This window comes from Rhinolophus sinicus, chromosome 7 (assembly GCF_057876585.1).
Source record: "Rhinolophus sinicus isolate RSI-liver-muscle chromosome 7, RSI-T2T, whole genome shotgun sequence".
Lineage (NCBI taxonomy): Eukaryota > Metazoa > Chordata > Mammalia > Chiroptera > Rhinolophidae > Rhinolophus > Rhinolophus sinicus.
Window position 1 is genome coordinate 32,447,501 of NC_142507.1, and position 16,986 is coordinate 32,464,486.

The 16,986-nt window shown below is 39.3% G+C and overlaps 2 protein-coding genes across 4 annotated transcripts in view; one reads left to right on the forward strand and one right to left on the reverse strand.

Moving 5' to 3' along the window:
• GPLD1 (glycosylphosphatidylinositol specific phospholipase D1) overlaps positions 1-11,062 on the forward strand; it is a 53,384-nt gene extending 42,322 nt beyond the window's left edge. For both annotated transcript variants that reach the window (XM_019716812.3, XM_019716813.3), the window contains exons 20-26: positions 549-654; positions 742-835; positions 6,879-7,055; positions 7,428-7,588; positions 8,722-8,748; positions 8,873-8,923; positions 10,954-11,062. In XM_019716812.3, the coding sequence (XP_019572371.2) occupies positions 549-654; positions 742-835; positions 6,879-7,055; positions 7,428-7,588; positions 8,722-8,748; positions 8,873-8,923; positions 10,954-11,040 (703 nt within the window). In that variant the 3' untranslated portion in view covers positions 11,041-11,062. The remainder of the gene's footprint in view (positions 1-548; positions 655-741; positions 836-6,878; positions 7,056-7,427; positions 7,589-8,721; positions 8,749-8,872; positions 8,924-10,953) is intronic.
• Positions 11,063-13,048: 1,986 nt separating this feature from the next.
• The window catches only part of MRS2 (magnesium transporter MRS2), a 42,062-nt gene continuing 38,124 nt past the window's right edge, over positions 13,049-16,986 (reverse strand). For both annotated transcript variants that reach the window (XM_074319115.2, XM_019716818.3), the window contains 2 exons: positions 16,419-16,532; positions 13,049-15,638 (listed from right to left, as the gene is read on the reverse strand). In XM_074319115.2, coding sequence (XP_074175216.1) covers positions 15,528-15,638; positions 16,419-16,532 — 225 coding nt within the window. In that variant the 3' untranslated portion in view covers positions 13,049-15,527. The remainder of the gene's footprint in view (positions 15,639-16,418; positions 16,533-16,986) is intronic.

Consider the following 16,986-nt stretch of genomic DNA (forward strand, 5'->3'; position numbering starts at 1 on the left):
TAGTTGTGGTGGCCGGAAGTCTGAGATCAAGTTGTCGGCAGGGCTGATTTCTTCCAAGGCCTCTCTCCTTGTTTTGCACACAGCTGCATTCTCAGTGTGTCCTCACATGGCCTTTTCGGTGCCCATCTGTGGTGTCTTTCCCTCCTCTTATAAGGACACCAGTCAGATTGGATTAGGGCCCACCCTAATGACCTCGTTTTAACTTAATTGCCTTTTTAAAGACCCTGTCTCCAAATACAGTCACATTCTGAGGTACTGGGCTGAGGACTTCAATATATGAACTGCGGGGGGACACAGTTCAGCCTCCAACAGTGGGCATCCCTATATTTGCTGTCAGTGGGGGACAGAATGGCAGGGCTTGTATCTGGAGCCTTGAGATTAGGGTCCACTCTGAAAGACCCCCCCTTACTCCCCATGCCTGGGGCCACAGGGACTGAGATCATGTAGGGAGGGGGCATGAGTGGGGACAGTATATTGTTTTTCCTCGAATCTTGAGGATCTGGCCAGCTCCTGACCTTGTACACTAAGCCCAGTGTGCTTCATTACAGTCTGGGCTATTTGTTCCACTCGCGTGATGAGAAGCAGAGCCTGGGACGGGTGTATGGCTATTTCCCGCCAAACAGCCAAAGCTCATTTACCATTTCTGGAGACAAGGTATGGCAACCCTTCCCTCCCCAAGAGAGTGAACACCACAGAGAACATTTTCTTAACTGTACTTCATTGATTTATTGTATTTCACAGGCAATGGGGAAACTGGGTACTTCCTTGTCAAGTGGCCATGTAATGGTGAATGGCAGCCAGACACACGTGCTGCTGGTTGGGGCCCCAACTCACGGTAGGTCCTGAGCCATGAAACTGCTTTTAGTCATGTGGCTCCTTGATCACGTTGTATTGGGGGAAAAGTTATGAGATCTGGAGCCAGACAGACCTGAGTTTGCATATTTTCTTTACTCATTAACAGCCAACTCTGTAACCTTGGGGTCTTAACCTCTCTGAATGTCAGTATCATCATCTGCATAACACAGATAACATCCACCGCAACTCACACAGGAAAGTGACTGTGTTTTTAAACTTCTCTCCCAGTTTGGAGCTAGAGGGGAGCTCAGCAAATTTTATAAATCAGTTCACCAGAAAGGTCCACACTGAGATGTTAACACACCTTTGTTCTGTTTACTTTATAGGAAAGAAACTTAAAAAAAAAAAACAGTAACAAAAATCTACTCCAAAAAAAAAAAAATCTACTCCCTCCAAGATTATAAAAGCGAATCATGCTTACCGTAGAAACTTGAAATACAAGTATATAGAAGAAAAATCTCCCCTTACCCAGATATCTAAAAAATTGAAGCTCACACTATATGTAATTTTCATACAATTTTTTTACTTATATCTTGAATGTGTTTTCATGTTATTCTTCCAAAAAATGATTCTTGACATCTGTATCACATTTTTTTCCATATGCACATACCAACAGTTACTAACATCATCCTGTTGCTGGAAATATAGGTTTCCAGTTTTTCACTGTTGTGAATAAGGTATTATTGAACTTGCATGTATATAAATCTTTGACTGCTTTTCTGATTAGTTTTTTTGATAGATTCCTGGAGTGGAACATCTGGACTAGAGCATCTAATCTTTTTTTATAGGCTCTTATTATATATCATCAAATTATTTTCGGGAAGATTTTGGGGGGTTGTAATTAGGTTTTTTTTTAACATTATATAACTTCTGTTTCAAGACTATGTTTGCATTCAGTTTTGCAATCTTATCTGTGACATGAGAATTCACTGAATGTTCCTGACAAGACATTACAATGATTAGGGAGAATCTGTTATGTTGATTAGCTATTACTCCACATTTTTTAAAATCCGAAGTCTAATTGACAATACAACATTCGTTTCAAGAATACAACATATTTGGTATTTATATATACTGCAAGATGATTATCAGTTAACATCATCAGCATACATAATTACAAAGTATTTTTTCTTGTGATGAGAACTTTTAAGATTTACTCTCTTAGCAACTCTTAAATATGCAATACAGGATTAACTATAGTCACCATGCTGTATATTACATCTCATGACTTATAACTGCAAGTTTGTACATTTTGACCCCCTTCACCCATTTCATCCACCTCCCTCCCCCACCCATGGCAACCACCAATCTGTTCTCTGTATCTGAGTCTAGGATTGTTTTTTTGGTTTATTTTAGATTCCACATGTGAGATCATACGATATTTGTCTGTCTGATGTGTTTCACTTAGCATAGACACTCAAGGTCCATCCATGTTGTTGCAAATGGCAAGTTTCCATTCTTTTATATGGCTGAATACTATTCCATTGTGTGTGTATCATGTTTATTCATTCATTGATGGACACTACAGTCGTTTTGTTTTCATGTCTTGGCTATTGTAAATGCTGCTGCAATGAACACAGGGATGCATGTATCTTTTCAAGTTAGTGTTTTTGTTTTCTTCAGATAAATACCCAGGAGTGGAATTGCTGGGTCATAGGGTAGTTCTATTTTTAATTTTTTGAGGAACCTCCATACTGTTTTCCATAGTGGCTGCACCAATTTATATTCCTGCTAACAGTGCACAAAGATTCCCTTTTCTCCACATCCTCTCCCAACACTTGTTTGTTAATTTATTGATGATAGCCCTTTGGACAGGTGTGAGGTGATATCTCATTGTGGTTCTTATTTGCATTTCTCTGATTAGTGACGTTGAGCATCTTTTCATATGTCTATTGGCCATCGTATGTCTTTGGAAAAATGTCTATTCAGCTCCTCTGCCCATTTTTAAATTTTTCTTTCTTGTTTTTTTGCTATTGAGTTGTAAATTCTTTATATATTTTGGATTATAACCTATCAGATGTATGATTTGCAATTACCTTCTCCCACTCAGTAGGCTGCCTTTTAATTTTCCTTTGCTGTGCAGCAGCTTTGTAGTTTGATATAGTCCCACTTATTTTTGCTTTAGTTGCCTTTTTTTGGTGTCAGATCCAAAAAATCATCAAACCAATGTCAAGGAACTTGCTGTCTGTTTTCTAGGAGTTTTATGATTTCAGGTCTTATATTCAAGTCTTTAATCCATTTTGAGTTAATTTTGATGTATGGTGTAAGACTGTGGTCCAGTTTCATTCTTTTGCATGTGGCTGCCCTATTTCCCAGCACCATTTATTAAAGAGACTGTCCTTTCCCCCTTAGTATATTCTTGGCTCCTTTGTTACAAATTAATTGACCCTATATGTGTGGGTTTATTTCTGGGCTCTCTATTCTGTTCCATTGACCTATGTGTCTGTTTTATGCCAATACCATATTGTTCTGATTCCTATAGCTCAGACAGATTGTTTCATACAATATGGGCAAGATTTGTATAGTGAGCAGAAATGGACTGGGCAATACAGTGGTTACATTTTTTATTGCATGATTCAGGACACAACATTATGACAACAAAAACTTGCTGATTTAGCTTTGGACTAGGTTTTTTTTTCCCCTTTATAGAGTCTAGCTAGTGATTTCTAAACTCCTACAACACACATTGATCTTATTTTTCTCACCACTTTTTACTAGAGTGCTATGAATTAGAGCTTCCCAAAATGATACGTAACATATGTATAAGTTAACCTTGAGATAATTATAAATTCACGTGTTGTAAGAAATAAGGGAGATCCATATTACATTTTATCTAGTTTTCCTCAGAGATCTTGCGAACCACAACGTCACAGGTTATCGACATGGATACAACCCACAAATCCTGGTGAGATTTTCACTTGTATTTCACCCACATAATTTGTGGGGCACAGTACAAAATAAACATGTGAAGCCCTTTGTTTAAAAGTTACTCAGAATTTCAGGTTGGTGATAGGAGAGCATTAAGCAGCCCAAGGCCTGAGCGCCGGCCTTGTGTGACTGCATACACTCCTTCTGGGCACTGGACAACTTCCTAAACCTGGAAAGAGATTAGATACTTCTACCCTCATTTCTAATCCACATTGATGTTCTTGTGGTACCTACACTTTGTCCTAACTCCTGAAATCCCAGTTTTGCAAAGATAGGACATCTTGAAAGGCATGTCAGGATCTAGTGTTGAAACTGTGAGCTGCCTCCTGCAGGTAGTTCATGTGGCATCAGGGAGATGTCAGCGTGTGACCTTTAAACTTCAAAATTATCTGCAGTGCCCCTGAGTTCACCGAAGTGCTGCGATGGATGTGCAGTGGGAATCACAGCTGTTGTAGAGGTTAACCTTCAATTTGAAGAACTGGATCTCCTTTCAGGGCAACCCAAGGGTGGTAATCTGGACTTTGCATATGTCAGTCAGGCATGCCCCTCTGTCCTGTCTCTGGCTCAGCAGAATCTAGTTCAGATTGTGGCCACTAAACACAATGAACAGTTTAAATATTTACTGGGGATTTGAGAGTGCTGGCTAATAACTATAATGTACTCTCAGTATGAAAAAGGTAATGACAAAGTGATGGCAAGAGCCTTAAAAATACTCATTCGCTTGGATGCTATATTCAGAACTGTGGGGAAGGATATGTATCAGTTATTAGTAGCAAAACGTGCATTTGGAGTGAGAAGTAGACTGGTGAATCAGACAGATTATCAAATACACGCCTCCTAAAAACTGGATTGGAGAATGTGGTCTAGATGGGCAGGCTTGCACTTCTAATCAACCTTCAGGCTTTCTAATTCTTGTCCCGAGTGACTTTGGGAATCTTTCTCTGAGGAGAGGTTGGGTCTGCGTGGCAGATGGACAGGTGTCAAGGCCCAGCAGCAGCAGAAATGTGGACTGACGCCTGCATGTGGAAGGCAGACGTAGCCGTGGCCCATGTATGCTCCCGCCGAGGCAGAACCAGCACCAATGTGCTCGTCCTGCAGGCATGCAGAGCCAGAGGGAGAAGACACATCTCCTCCTCCCTGTGGCAGGATGCAGCAGGGGTAAACAGAGCTCCATGTGTTACTATTATTTTGTCACTCAAGGAGTGCAGGTTCCCTAAAGGAAACGTAAGAAGGGAATAAAGGTTTTCTTTCAACTTTTCTTGATACTTTGGGCTTTTACCCGGAATATTAATGATTGTACTTTATTAAAACACTGTTGCTGTGGAGGTTATTGTATTAGGTCAGGTTGTTTACCCTTATGTTAAAGAGCCTCAGATTGCTGAGCTTTTTAAAGTACCCTTTCTTGTCTTCTGTTTTTCTCTGTAGCTTTTATTTCTAACTGCTATCGCTGGCTCTGCTTTGAGCTCTGTTACTTCTAGTTGACAATCGGCTATAAAAGGCATAAGGTTGTCCATGAACAAAGTACTGGTTTTACCAATGGTACTAAGATACTGATGCGAGAGCATCACATTGCCTGGCACACAGTAAACCTTGCAGAGGACCAACCCCAACCCATAGATGCTACTCATTTCTGAAATCAAGGCTATGTTCCATATGATTAAATGTATAGAGAAAAACATAGCTTTGTTTTGACATTGTTCAAAATTCATTTATTCAGAAAACACTTATGTCATCTTTGTAATGCACCAAGCGATGCACTGTTTTGTGCTAACTGGCTAGGTCCCATCACTTAACAGAAGTGACAGTATGATGCACGGACACAAGTGAATGAATACAAAGCAGTGCTGCCTTGCAATGGAACTATGCAGGCAGTAGGCAGTGTGGCATGGGAGCAAGTGCGAGCGGCAACTACTCTGGACTAGGGAGGTAAGGAAAGGCTTCCCAGAGGAGGGGACAGCAGCCAAATTCCGCAGGAATTGGCCGGCAGAGGGATGAGAACAGGAAGTGAGGGGTGTAAGAAAAGGGTGTCCATTTCAGACAGGCGGCACATACTCAGCGCCCCAGGTTTAAGAAATAGAATGGGCTGTGGTTTAAATTTCTGATGGGTGAGGGCGAAGTGGCCCCAAACAACACTGGAGCCATAAGTAGGAGCCAGATTCTGTAAGGTCTTGTGGGTCTATGTAAGTAAGGCCTGGCCAAGAATTTGGACTTTACATAAAGGGCTGCATGAGGTCGGACAAGTAAGTTTGCAAACTCATCCTAGTAAAAGTGCTACATACCTCATTGCTGAGTATCACTAAGGTCACCTTCGAAGTGCTCCCCTTGGGAAGGTATGCACTGACACCAGTGCCTAGCCCACCCTTCAAAGCAATTTTGGAACTCTTTTTCTGGAATGGCCATCAGAGCTGTCCTCATATTACCCTTGATGTCCTGAATGTCATCACAATGTCTTCCTTCAGTATTTCCTTTATCTTTGGTAAGGAAAGAAGTCACTGGGGGCCCAATCAGGTGACTACAGAGGGTGCTCCAATACAGTTATTTGTTTACTGGATAAAAACTCCCTCACAGCCAGTGCCGTGTGAGCTGGTGCATTGTCATGATACAAGAGTCATGAATTGCTGGCGAATAGTTCAGGTCGTCTAGCTTTTCCACCCAGCCTTTTCAGCACTTCCAAATAGTAAACTTGGTCAACTGTTTGTCCAGTTGGTACAAATTCATAATGAATAATCCCTGATATCAAAAAAAGTTAGCAACATCATGGCAACAAGTTCGTGAACTTAACTGTCATCTTCATAAGTCAGAAGAGTGACACAGTTTGCAATATAAAAAAAGATGGTTGTGTGAAGGAAGTACTAGAGGGTAAGACTGGATTCGAACACCTATTTGATGGGATTTCACTAAGCTGATCCAGGGTTTGGGTCTGTGCCCAAGCTAGCTGTACCGTCCTAACAACCAGAGTTGACCGGCACTAAAACCATCTGTCCTGTATGACTCTGAGTGATGTCACTTGTGGGATAGAAGCATGAAGAATTTTACTCAGTGTTCTACATCCTATCATTCTTGTGATGGCAGCAGGAACTATACTGTGATTTCAGATGACGTGTCTAAAATGGGATTCCTGACCATGACCTTGCACCAAGGTGGAGCCGCTCAGATGTATGAACTGACACTCGATTCGCAGCCTTCTCTGCTCAGCACCTTCAGTGGAGACCGCCGCTTCTCTCGATTTGGAGGCGTTCTACACTTGAGTGACCTGGATGACGATGGCTTTGGTAGGAAAGGAACAGTGCCTCTGGCCAAAAAGAACTGAGTCCCTTTCCCTAGACTGTCCTCTAATTGGGTCATCTAGGCTCTGCCCTCATAGCTGACAGCACAGTGGCTCAAGGGCCTTTAGATAGATTTTGTGGCAGATAAAACCAGAGACAGTGTACAAGAGTGAGTTGTACTTCTTGAAGGTGGTAATGTGAGAGTCACATCAATTATTGACGAAGGATGAAATAGGAAACAAAAGCCTTTGACTGTAAGGATGAAATCACACACTAATATTATTTGTGGGAGGTTGGGTTAGGATCTGGCAGTGGAATAATGCAAAAGATGATAATGAGGAGTTAGACACTTCCTTCTGCTGGTTTCATTGTTCACAGATGAACTCATCATGGCAGCTCCCCTGAGGATAGCAGATATAACCTCTGGGCTGATTGGGGGAGAAGATGGCCGTGTTTATGTATATAATGGCGCAAACACCACCTTTGGCGACATGACAAGCAAGTGTAACTCATGGATGTCTCCATGTCCAGAAGAAAAGGTAGTGTTCTCGTACAAAATTGGGAAAGGACAGCTATTTGCTGATACCTTGTTAAATCATGTCCTATTAAATCATGTCCACTGTAAAATTCCTACAATTTTTACCGCAACTCCAGAGTCCTGGGGTCATGACACAGTCCCTTGGCTATGTTTTACAGGCACAAGCTGCCTGCATTCCTGCACCTCTGCAGCATTTGCCCCTATAGCTAACATCCAGTTAGACCTGGTGTCACATTAGTCCTTGGTCACACTTGCCACTGCTTGGCTAGGAGCCCACAGCAGAAGAAAACAGGCTATGGCAGTTTCATTAACTCCCACTATTACCTGTTTCACTGCTTTGTTTCCTGGGCCTAAAACACTTGGCCATTATTATTTTCAAATTAAAAAATTGTTTTTTAACTTGCAAAATTAATGAAAGTTATTGTAAAAATTTTAGGAAATACAAAACAGTACAAAGAAAATTAATCATCTATTTAGAATTCCACTCTGCAGAGATAATGCCTGTTAACCTTTTGATGTGTATGTCCTTCTAGAACTTTTTCTAAGAACTTAAAATATATCTAATCCACATCAAAGCTATTAAGTAACTATTATGCCCATTTACAGAATAAAAAAAAAGAAAAAGGTCAGAAAGAAAGTTGTTCCAGGTCACACTGCTAGGAAATGGCAAAGCAGGGACTTGAACCAAGAGCTGATGCTAACACACTCTTAACCATTACACTATGTAGGTACATATTTATAACAACTGTGATCATACTGTATATGATTTCATATACAGTTTTACAACTTGATTTTGTTTTACCTATCAAAATAACAAGGACATTTTTCTATGCTGTCCTACATTCTTACATATTTACCAGCTGCCTAGTACTTTATCTGTAGATAAGCCATAGTTTAACAATTATTTAAATGACTATCAGTCACTTAGTCCACTTCCAATTTTCACTGTTATAAACATTTTTTTACATGCTTTTCTGAGCTCAATTCTTGTAAGGGGAATTTCAAAAGGTATGCCATTTTAAAGGATTCTTGAAAAATGTACAAATATGAGTGTAAGGGTGCAATGAAAATTGGTTAAAAACCCCCACATGAACAGTAATAACATTGTCTCCCTTTCTCACCATTTTCTTTCAGGCCCAATACGTACTGATTTCTCCTGAAGTAAGTACCTCCTGAAGGAATGAAGAAAAGGAAAGCAACAAAAAATGCCCTTTCCTCTTATTTTTAACATGAAATATTATGGTATGTCTTCAAAGGCCATTAATAGACAGAAACTGTTTTACAGGCAAACTCAAGGTTTGGGAGCTCTATGATCACTGTGAGGTCAAAGGACAAGGTGAGTCCCAAGAATGTACTTCTAATATTTGTTCTAAGGCTGGATTTGGGGATGACATATCATTTTGTTCACACTTCAGGTTTTCTTTTTATTTGAAAAATAGAGAAACACAAAAAAATTACATTCACATATACTCCCATCACTTTTTTGAAAAAAAGTTCCCCAATTTCACCGTCTGCAGCAGGGCTGGCAAATCACAGCTGTGGGCTGACTCTAGTTGGCTGCCTGTTTTTGTACATGTCACCCATGAACTAAAAATGATTACTACATGTTTAAGTGGTCAGAAAAAAACAGACAGGAGACTACTGAAGGTTCATGCCACATGAACTTTCTATGAAGTTGGAATGTGAGTGTCTGAAATTTGACGGGGACATAGCCAGGCACGCTCACGTCTTCACGGTTACTACTGTACTACAGCAGGTAAGGAGCTGCTCCAGACACTGCTGTCCCACAGACTGCAAAGTATTTGTCATCTCAGCCCTTCACAGAAAGTTTGCTTACCCTTGCCATATCGGATAACCATTGCTAATATTTTGGTGTGTTTTCTTCTGGGCTGAGTTTTTGTATGATTTTAGACAGACAAACATCTAAACACACATCCACACTTCTTGTCACTGTTGCACTTTCATATACTCTATGCTGCCTCTTCCCAGACAGGTACATATAGAGCTATCTGATTCTTTGTAGTGCTGCATAGTACTTGATTGTCTGGGCACCATCTTTTATTTCCTCAGTTCACAGTCTCATAGACATTTACTTAGTTATTTCCACTTAGGTGAAATTCTTAGAAGACTGCTAAATCAAAGGCAGTGCACATTTTGAATTTTGATACAGAAGATAAAAGGGTTTTATCTTAAGATATACCTCTAAACCACTGATTTCATTGATTTATTTGAATGGATATGATATTGTACAGAACTGTGTGAGGCTGTAAGATATAAAGAAAGACTAAGTCTCTGCCCTTGAGAAAAAATAAGATTTATACACATGGGAAGTTAAATAAAATGCAGGTCAGTATAGGAGTAAGTGCTAAAGAGCAGTGTGAACGATAAATATCAACTGTAGGATGAAGGGCTAGGGAAGCCGGCAGAAATCTTAAGGGCACGTAGACAGGTCTGTACGCTGTGGTAGGTACTGTCACTCAGCTAATGAGAACTGTGTTGAAATTGCCCACTAGTGACCCTAGCTTTAACCCATTTATAAGCAAGCCAGATAACAAAAGTTTAGGTTTAACCAACAACAAAAAGAGATGGATTACTGTTTGTGGGAGGATTCTCAAAAGGTCTGGTCATAGGAATGCTTTATATCATAAGCTTGGCTTGCATTTAACATTTTACTCATTTTCTAAAAATTAGACATTATTAGGAACCTATGTATTTTCTAAAAAGCATATTCATATAACCATTATTTATACTAACATAGGAGTGTGGTATCTAAAAGTAATTTATATTTGATTCCTTTCTGTACAACACCGCAAATTCACCTTCCTAATGGTCAATATTAAAATTCCTTTACTTTCCCAACACATACCTGGGATTGGAGACACTGAAGCACTCTGAGTGTAAAGATAAATCAGATCAATATATTTAAACAACAGGCACAGACAATATGAGGATGACCACTTAGCCTTTAATGAGATGAGTAAATTTTACTTTTCTATGAAATGTGAGCAGTAAGAAATGAAACTGATAGTGAACTAGAATTAGGAGGGCTCAGTGCTGACTTAAGCAGTGCGGCCACTGGCTTTCTGAAACCTCGTGTGGGGCCACCTTTAGTCAGCTCCAGAGCTCTGACAGGACAGGGGTACTGCGTGTGTGTTATGAGCATTGTCACCTTGGCACCAGAGAGGCAGACAAACCAACCTGAGACTCGGTCCCTGTCCCCGGCACTTACAGATTTGGTGTAAATGTTTAACACATGGGGTCTAGCCAACAAGGTCTTATTCATCTTTCTATCTCCAGGCTCCTGGACTAAAGCAGGAACTCAGTAGATGTTATGATGAGTTAATGAATTCTGTCTGTCTTCTACAGAACCACGTTGTCATTGCTGCTGGAAGGAGTTCTTTGGGAGCCCGACTCTCTGGGGCGCTTCACATCTACAGCCTTGGCTCAGATTAAAGATTTTGCTCCCTTTTTCTAATCTGCCCCACCCTCTCTTGTGCTGAGTCATCTCCAGGGTGAGAATTCTGAAGGACAGAGTGGCACATCCAGTGGAGCCTTGGTAGAGCCTCTTAGATAGAGGTGAGGCTCCTGGGGTAAGGACATACACTAACAGTTGACTATCTGGAAATACGATACAGGAAATTATGACGATGTCAGAAGTACGTGAAATCGCAGGCACTCTGGTTATTCATGCCCCCTTCCAAGGTTTACCTCCTTTGCACCTAAACCTTCTTTCCTAACTTATTGCCTCTGCTTAAACTTGCTGTCCAGCCTCTTTCCTCTTTCACAGGAATACCTATGTCTTTCTGATGACTAGAAAAGCCTCTCTGTGGTTCTTAGGAAAACCTCTGTACACTATTCCTCCTAAATATGCCCTTTTAAAATTGTTGACCCATTCCAATCAGAGTGAAACAAAGTATGTAATATACAGGAAAAACAAAACAAAACTGGAGGAACAGTACAGTGAGAAAGGTATGGGGGAGAGGGATAGCCTCACAACTCTAAAGTCCCTTGTAAATGATTTGGTCCTTTCTTAATGAGGATAATTGCACTTTCAGTGTTTCATATAGTGAAGGGCAAATATAAGAACTAAAACTTACCTATCACTTGCTTTTGTAGAGAAGGCTGCTCTAACAGACGATGAACCTAGTGACTCTCCACTAGTTTTAAGTGATCCCAAGAGGGCCTTCGTGACATTAGGATGCCACAAGTTGTGCTGACAGCACTAGAGTAGAAAGGAGAAACCTGCCCAGAGCCAAAGGCTACTTACAGTAAGGATCAAGTGAGGGACCAAGGAGAGGGAAGCGACTTTGGCTTCCTGTGCTAGTCCTGGTAGAGTGGGTGTCACCGGCCAGTCCTGCAGTGTGGCACATTTAAGGGAAAGGAGTGTACCTACCATGGTGTCTCAGCTTCACTAAAAATTTGCAGGCATTATTATCTGTAAACTAACTAGTTGATTCTGTATTAATCAGGGAAGAATCTTTTTTTCTGACACTAGTGAAATGTATAAAACGAGAAAGCAAATGACAAGAGCCCTTTTCTTCTCAGCTTCTCTAAGGGCAGATTAGAGACTGGTCAAGGGAAACAGGAATCCAGCTGAAGAGTAAAATTAAATTAGAGATCAAGGAAAAGCTAGAGTAGAAATTGAGAGCACTGGGTGAGTATCTGTAGGAAAACAAAGTAAACAGGAACATACCTAGATAGCACCTCTGGACCACTCCTGGAACTGTCTCATCTTTCTTAAGGAGGTATGCTAACTGCATGGCTCTCTTTGGCACAGCAAAAAGCACACAAGCCCCATTTGTTTAGTTTGGGCAACAATTACTGACAGCTCAACCTAGATGAAGAACTATTTTTAATTAAAAGGAAGTTTACTTTTAAGGGACCATAAAATACTCAGCTGTTTTCATTTATGAGTTGAGAAGTCTGGGTGTAGAACAAACTGAAGATACTGCATTTTAGTAAAGGTCTGTTTCTCTCAGTACTGGATCTTTTTCATCAGAAAGATGCATTCTTTTATCCTGCCATTACTATATAAAATGGCTGTTACCATATTTCGCTAAATGAGAGGGCCTTATTTAAACGTGATCGTTATTTACCTGAGGATTAATTGTTCTCAATAATTGAACATACCAGCCAGCGAACAGCAGGTGGGGAAGGCTAAAATTTATAAAGCTGGAAGCAAGTTTTTCATATAGTACAGTTAACCATATTAACCTTATATTCAAAAATAATGTAAGTTGTACTCCTACTGTTAAAAGTTAACCTACGAGTATATGACAAATATGTAAAAACCTGGCATACAGAAAAAAACGAACACATGACAGTCTATATTATCCCAATAGATTGTTTTTCACTCCATTAAGTATTAACTCTAGTTCTACGTACTGATTCTGAAATGCTTAACAAAAATGGAAATCCCTTGTAGAGTTTTACTCTCTAACACAAATCAGAATTTATACAATTTAACTCGAAATTACCTTTATTTCAAGATATCAGAACACATTCATATTTGCAATTTTTGTCTTTCTATTATCTATGTGACAATTTTCTTCAAAGCTAAAAGATCAGAATTGTTCGATGCCTCTGTATAACAGACCTAACAGACTAAATATGATTTGAAATGAGTTTGGGAATAAACTTAGGTCTCCTGAGTTCCCTGTTCCATGCACCGTCTGTTAGATCACCTCCAAAGGTATTACTAAAGTAAAGTAAATCCCAAGTTTAATATTACAATTCCAAAAACCAAAGCTGTGTACAGCTCTTGGAATAACTCACCAAAATAAATAGCTTTTTAGTGATGTTTAGTGGTTATCAGTCTGTTTATCAAGAATAAACCAAGTGTTAATAGCATCCTAAAATGACATCTGCTCTGCCATATTTTCTTAGACACCTTCCAAAGACAAAGACAGTCTGTTAAGAGTCCTTGCACTTGTACATGGTAAGCAGTGGGTATGACTGCTTGCTTACTTATGTAACTGAGTGCTTGGTATTCTATCACCTTATGTTCCAAGAACAGTTTATGTGCTCAGTCTATTTTAATTTAAAATTTAAAACTGCTGAACTTTGTATTTTTTTGGCACAGGCTGTTATATTATTTAAGAGAACCTTAATATGAGATGCATCCTGCTATCACCAAAACAGAGGTAGCTAACATTTAAAATCATACTTGATTTAACCACCTTTGAGAATTTTATAAACTATCAGTAAATCCCCTTTATCAGACTTCTGAGGTAGTTACATTTAATTTCCCTTTTATTGATGAGACAGGACTCATCAAAAAAACAACAAAAAATTATTTCACCCAAGCACACAAACTAACACAAGATGGAAAAAAAGACCAAAACTCTATCCTATGCCCAATCTTAGTCAAATCAAATTTTGCTCTCTGGGTTCCAATTCTTTGTCACATGTAAGTAGTATTTATTACCTGATAATGCCAAAAATAGCAACAGAGTGCTCTGAGGTGTGCCAAGGAAGAGTGCCTTGTGAAATCTAAGTATTATCAAACAGATGTACAATGCCAGAGTGCTGTATAGTCACATGCCAACAACTACACCATAAAGCGTGCTCCTGACCACGGTGAGTTGCCACATGGGCCACTTAGTGCTCTAAGAAAAGCCCAGTCTGTGCTGTGCCATCTTTCCTCTAATGGCTTCTCATAATCACACATGAAAGTGGGGAAAACTTCACTTGTAACTTCATCTGTTGTCCTTCAAATCAGCTAGTAGAATAGCATTTTTATTCCTCTCACCAAACCACTTGGTAAATGGACCCCTGAACTTCCTCATATGACATCATATTATGATATCAGGTGCCCCACCACATCACCAGGGTATGTGTATTTATGCTTTTATCACGACTACATTTGTAGTGCAAGGGCTGCTCTGGGCCCTCTGGAATCTTCCATGAATGCTACTTTTAGAGGCAAGTATAACTGTAATGTCCTATTGCATAACTGCCTTTTTCCTCCAGAAACTATTAAAAAAGATAGTTCAGATGTGAAGGAGGATAGCAGCTTTTAGTCTTGCACATATCAGCTATTTGGTTGTGAAACCAAGGGATCACAGAACTAGAGTTTATGACCCTCCTGTTTAAGGAAGCCTATCTGCCAGCCTCTGAGGAGCGGGCATACAGAGTATAACTGAGCTACACACATTTTCCTGTCTGCGGTTGGAGTGACACAATTATCTAATCTAAAAATCCGGGAATAACCAAAGAAGCTATAAAACAGTAACAGAATGGAAATACTTTCTTTCAACTCTACTTCCTAAAGCTTTAATTATAGCCAAGCAAAGAAAAACTAGTTTCAGGGGTCAAGAAAGTGAAGTCTTGATTAATTGGAATCTATCTAAAGCTGATGTTAAATGATCATTTCCTTCTTTTTATCCAGCCTCTATACAAAGGGGGCAAATATAAGAAAATAAGGCCATGTCAAAAAATGATTTAAAGCACAAACTTCCAGAGTTTGTTTTAAGGCTAATATATATTTTGCTAGCTTTTCAGTCACCTGAGTAAGGAAATTCTCAAGAACGTGATTCTCTGTCCTAGAAACTATAGCTACCTGATCTCATAACTGGGTTTGTCAAGCTTCCAGGCTTCGTTCGACATGAAATTGCACTTTTCTTCAATTTGTATAAGATAACATCTTTACAGTAATCTATTCTTGTGTTAATAACTCCATGCTCATATGTCTATAAAAACAGCTGTTTAAGTTAGTAGGAAATAGAAGTTTGGCTTTTTACAAAGCAAGCACTTTAGTTCTTAGAATTCTGAAACTGTAATTAAGTTCTAGTATTATACTGCCATATTTTTATCATCAGACAATATAAGTATTAGTGATTTTTTTTTTTCAAGTCTCTGACTCTATAAAAGAAAATAATGAACAGTATCAGAAGTTTCCTGTGATACCATAAAAAAATTCAGTTTTCACCAAGTTGTTACTAACGGTTTGTTAGGACACCCCTGCTTGATCCAAGTCCATCCAGCCTGAAGTTGTGTTTCATTTCTATTCTTCTATCTGCCTGAAGGGTCTTTTTAGGTAAAGAGGCCATCTAAATAAAGCAGGAAGAGAAAATAATTTTAGTTTGTGTCCTTCTTAAAAGAAAAGTCACTAGTAAAATGATATATTATGTAATTACTAACTGAGGGAAAGACTGCAAAGCCACATGTCAGAATTTTAAGTACTTATTCCAGTGGTGTAAACTACAAGTAGAAAGATAAGAAAATAAGGTAAACTATATCTTTTCTTAATGAGAACACTGTAAATGTTTTTTACATTTTAATTTTGGTTATGATAAAAATTGCACCAGAATTACTAACATCTGTCTAGATGTATAATCCTTGTCACAGTGTTCCACACAAAATAATTATTTCTAACTTATTTAGTATTCCAGGCACTGGGCTAACAAGTGTTTTACAGATCTTACTTAACTCTCCCGTTAACACCACCGTGTTTCCCCAAAAGCAAGACCTAGCCGGACAAACAGCTCTAATGCGTCTTTTGGACCAAACATTAACCTAAGACCAGTCTTATATTATGTTAGATAAGACCTGTTCTTATATTATAGTAAAATAAGACTGGGCTTTATATTAATGTTTGCTCCAAAAGACACATTAGAGCTGACTGTCCGGTTAGGTCTTACTTTCAGGAAAACACGGTAAGCAGGTAGTACTGACTTAACTGACAGATAGGAAAACTGACGGAGGTTTAGAAAAATTAAATAAGTTACGCAGGGTCACAAAGCCTGCAATGACTTAAGCTCAGAGTGTATGACTTTAGAGCCCATGGTTGTGACCACTCTAACTACTGCTGTGACCCCGACCCTTCATACCATAGGAGGCAAAGGAGCTTCTAGCTGTCGTCCAAGGAAAGACAGCAAACGCCTCCAGATTAGGCCACTTCCCATAAACATAATACCCGTAATCAGCCAAAACACTCTATGGTCCTAAAAGAGAACAAAGTTAATTTTAATCACAAAAGGCTAGGTTCTTACCAATAAAATTTCCTGAACTATTATTGCCACAGAGTTTAAAAGGAGCCTTTTATTATTCCTACAGCTCTTTCCTATAGAGAGGAACTAAGAACAAGTATCTCAATAGCACACAAAGACCAAGAATCAGAAAAGAAACATGACTTTAAAAGGTTGAAATATTTTTTAATCATCTATAAGCCAAATAATTGTTTTTACTTTGCGTTTCCATCCAGCCTTTGTTTACATGCACACAAATTTAATAGTTGTATAGGACATACAACTTAATTTTTTGCTTACAGCAAGAGTCCCCAAACTGAGCTGACGTACCCTGGGCATCACAGTGACATCTGTGGAATGCCATGAGAACTGCTGCTCTTAAGTTCTAACCGTTTAACTGCATAAAAAAACCATTAGGTAACATAAACTG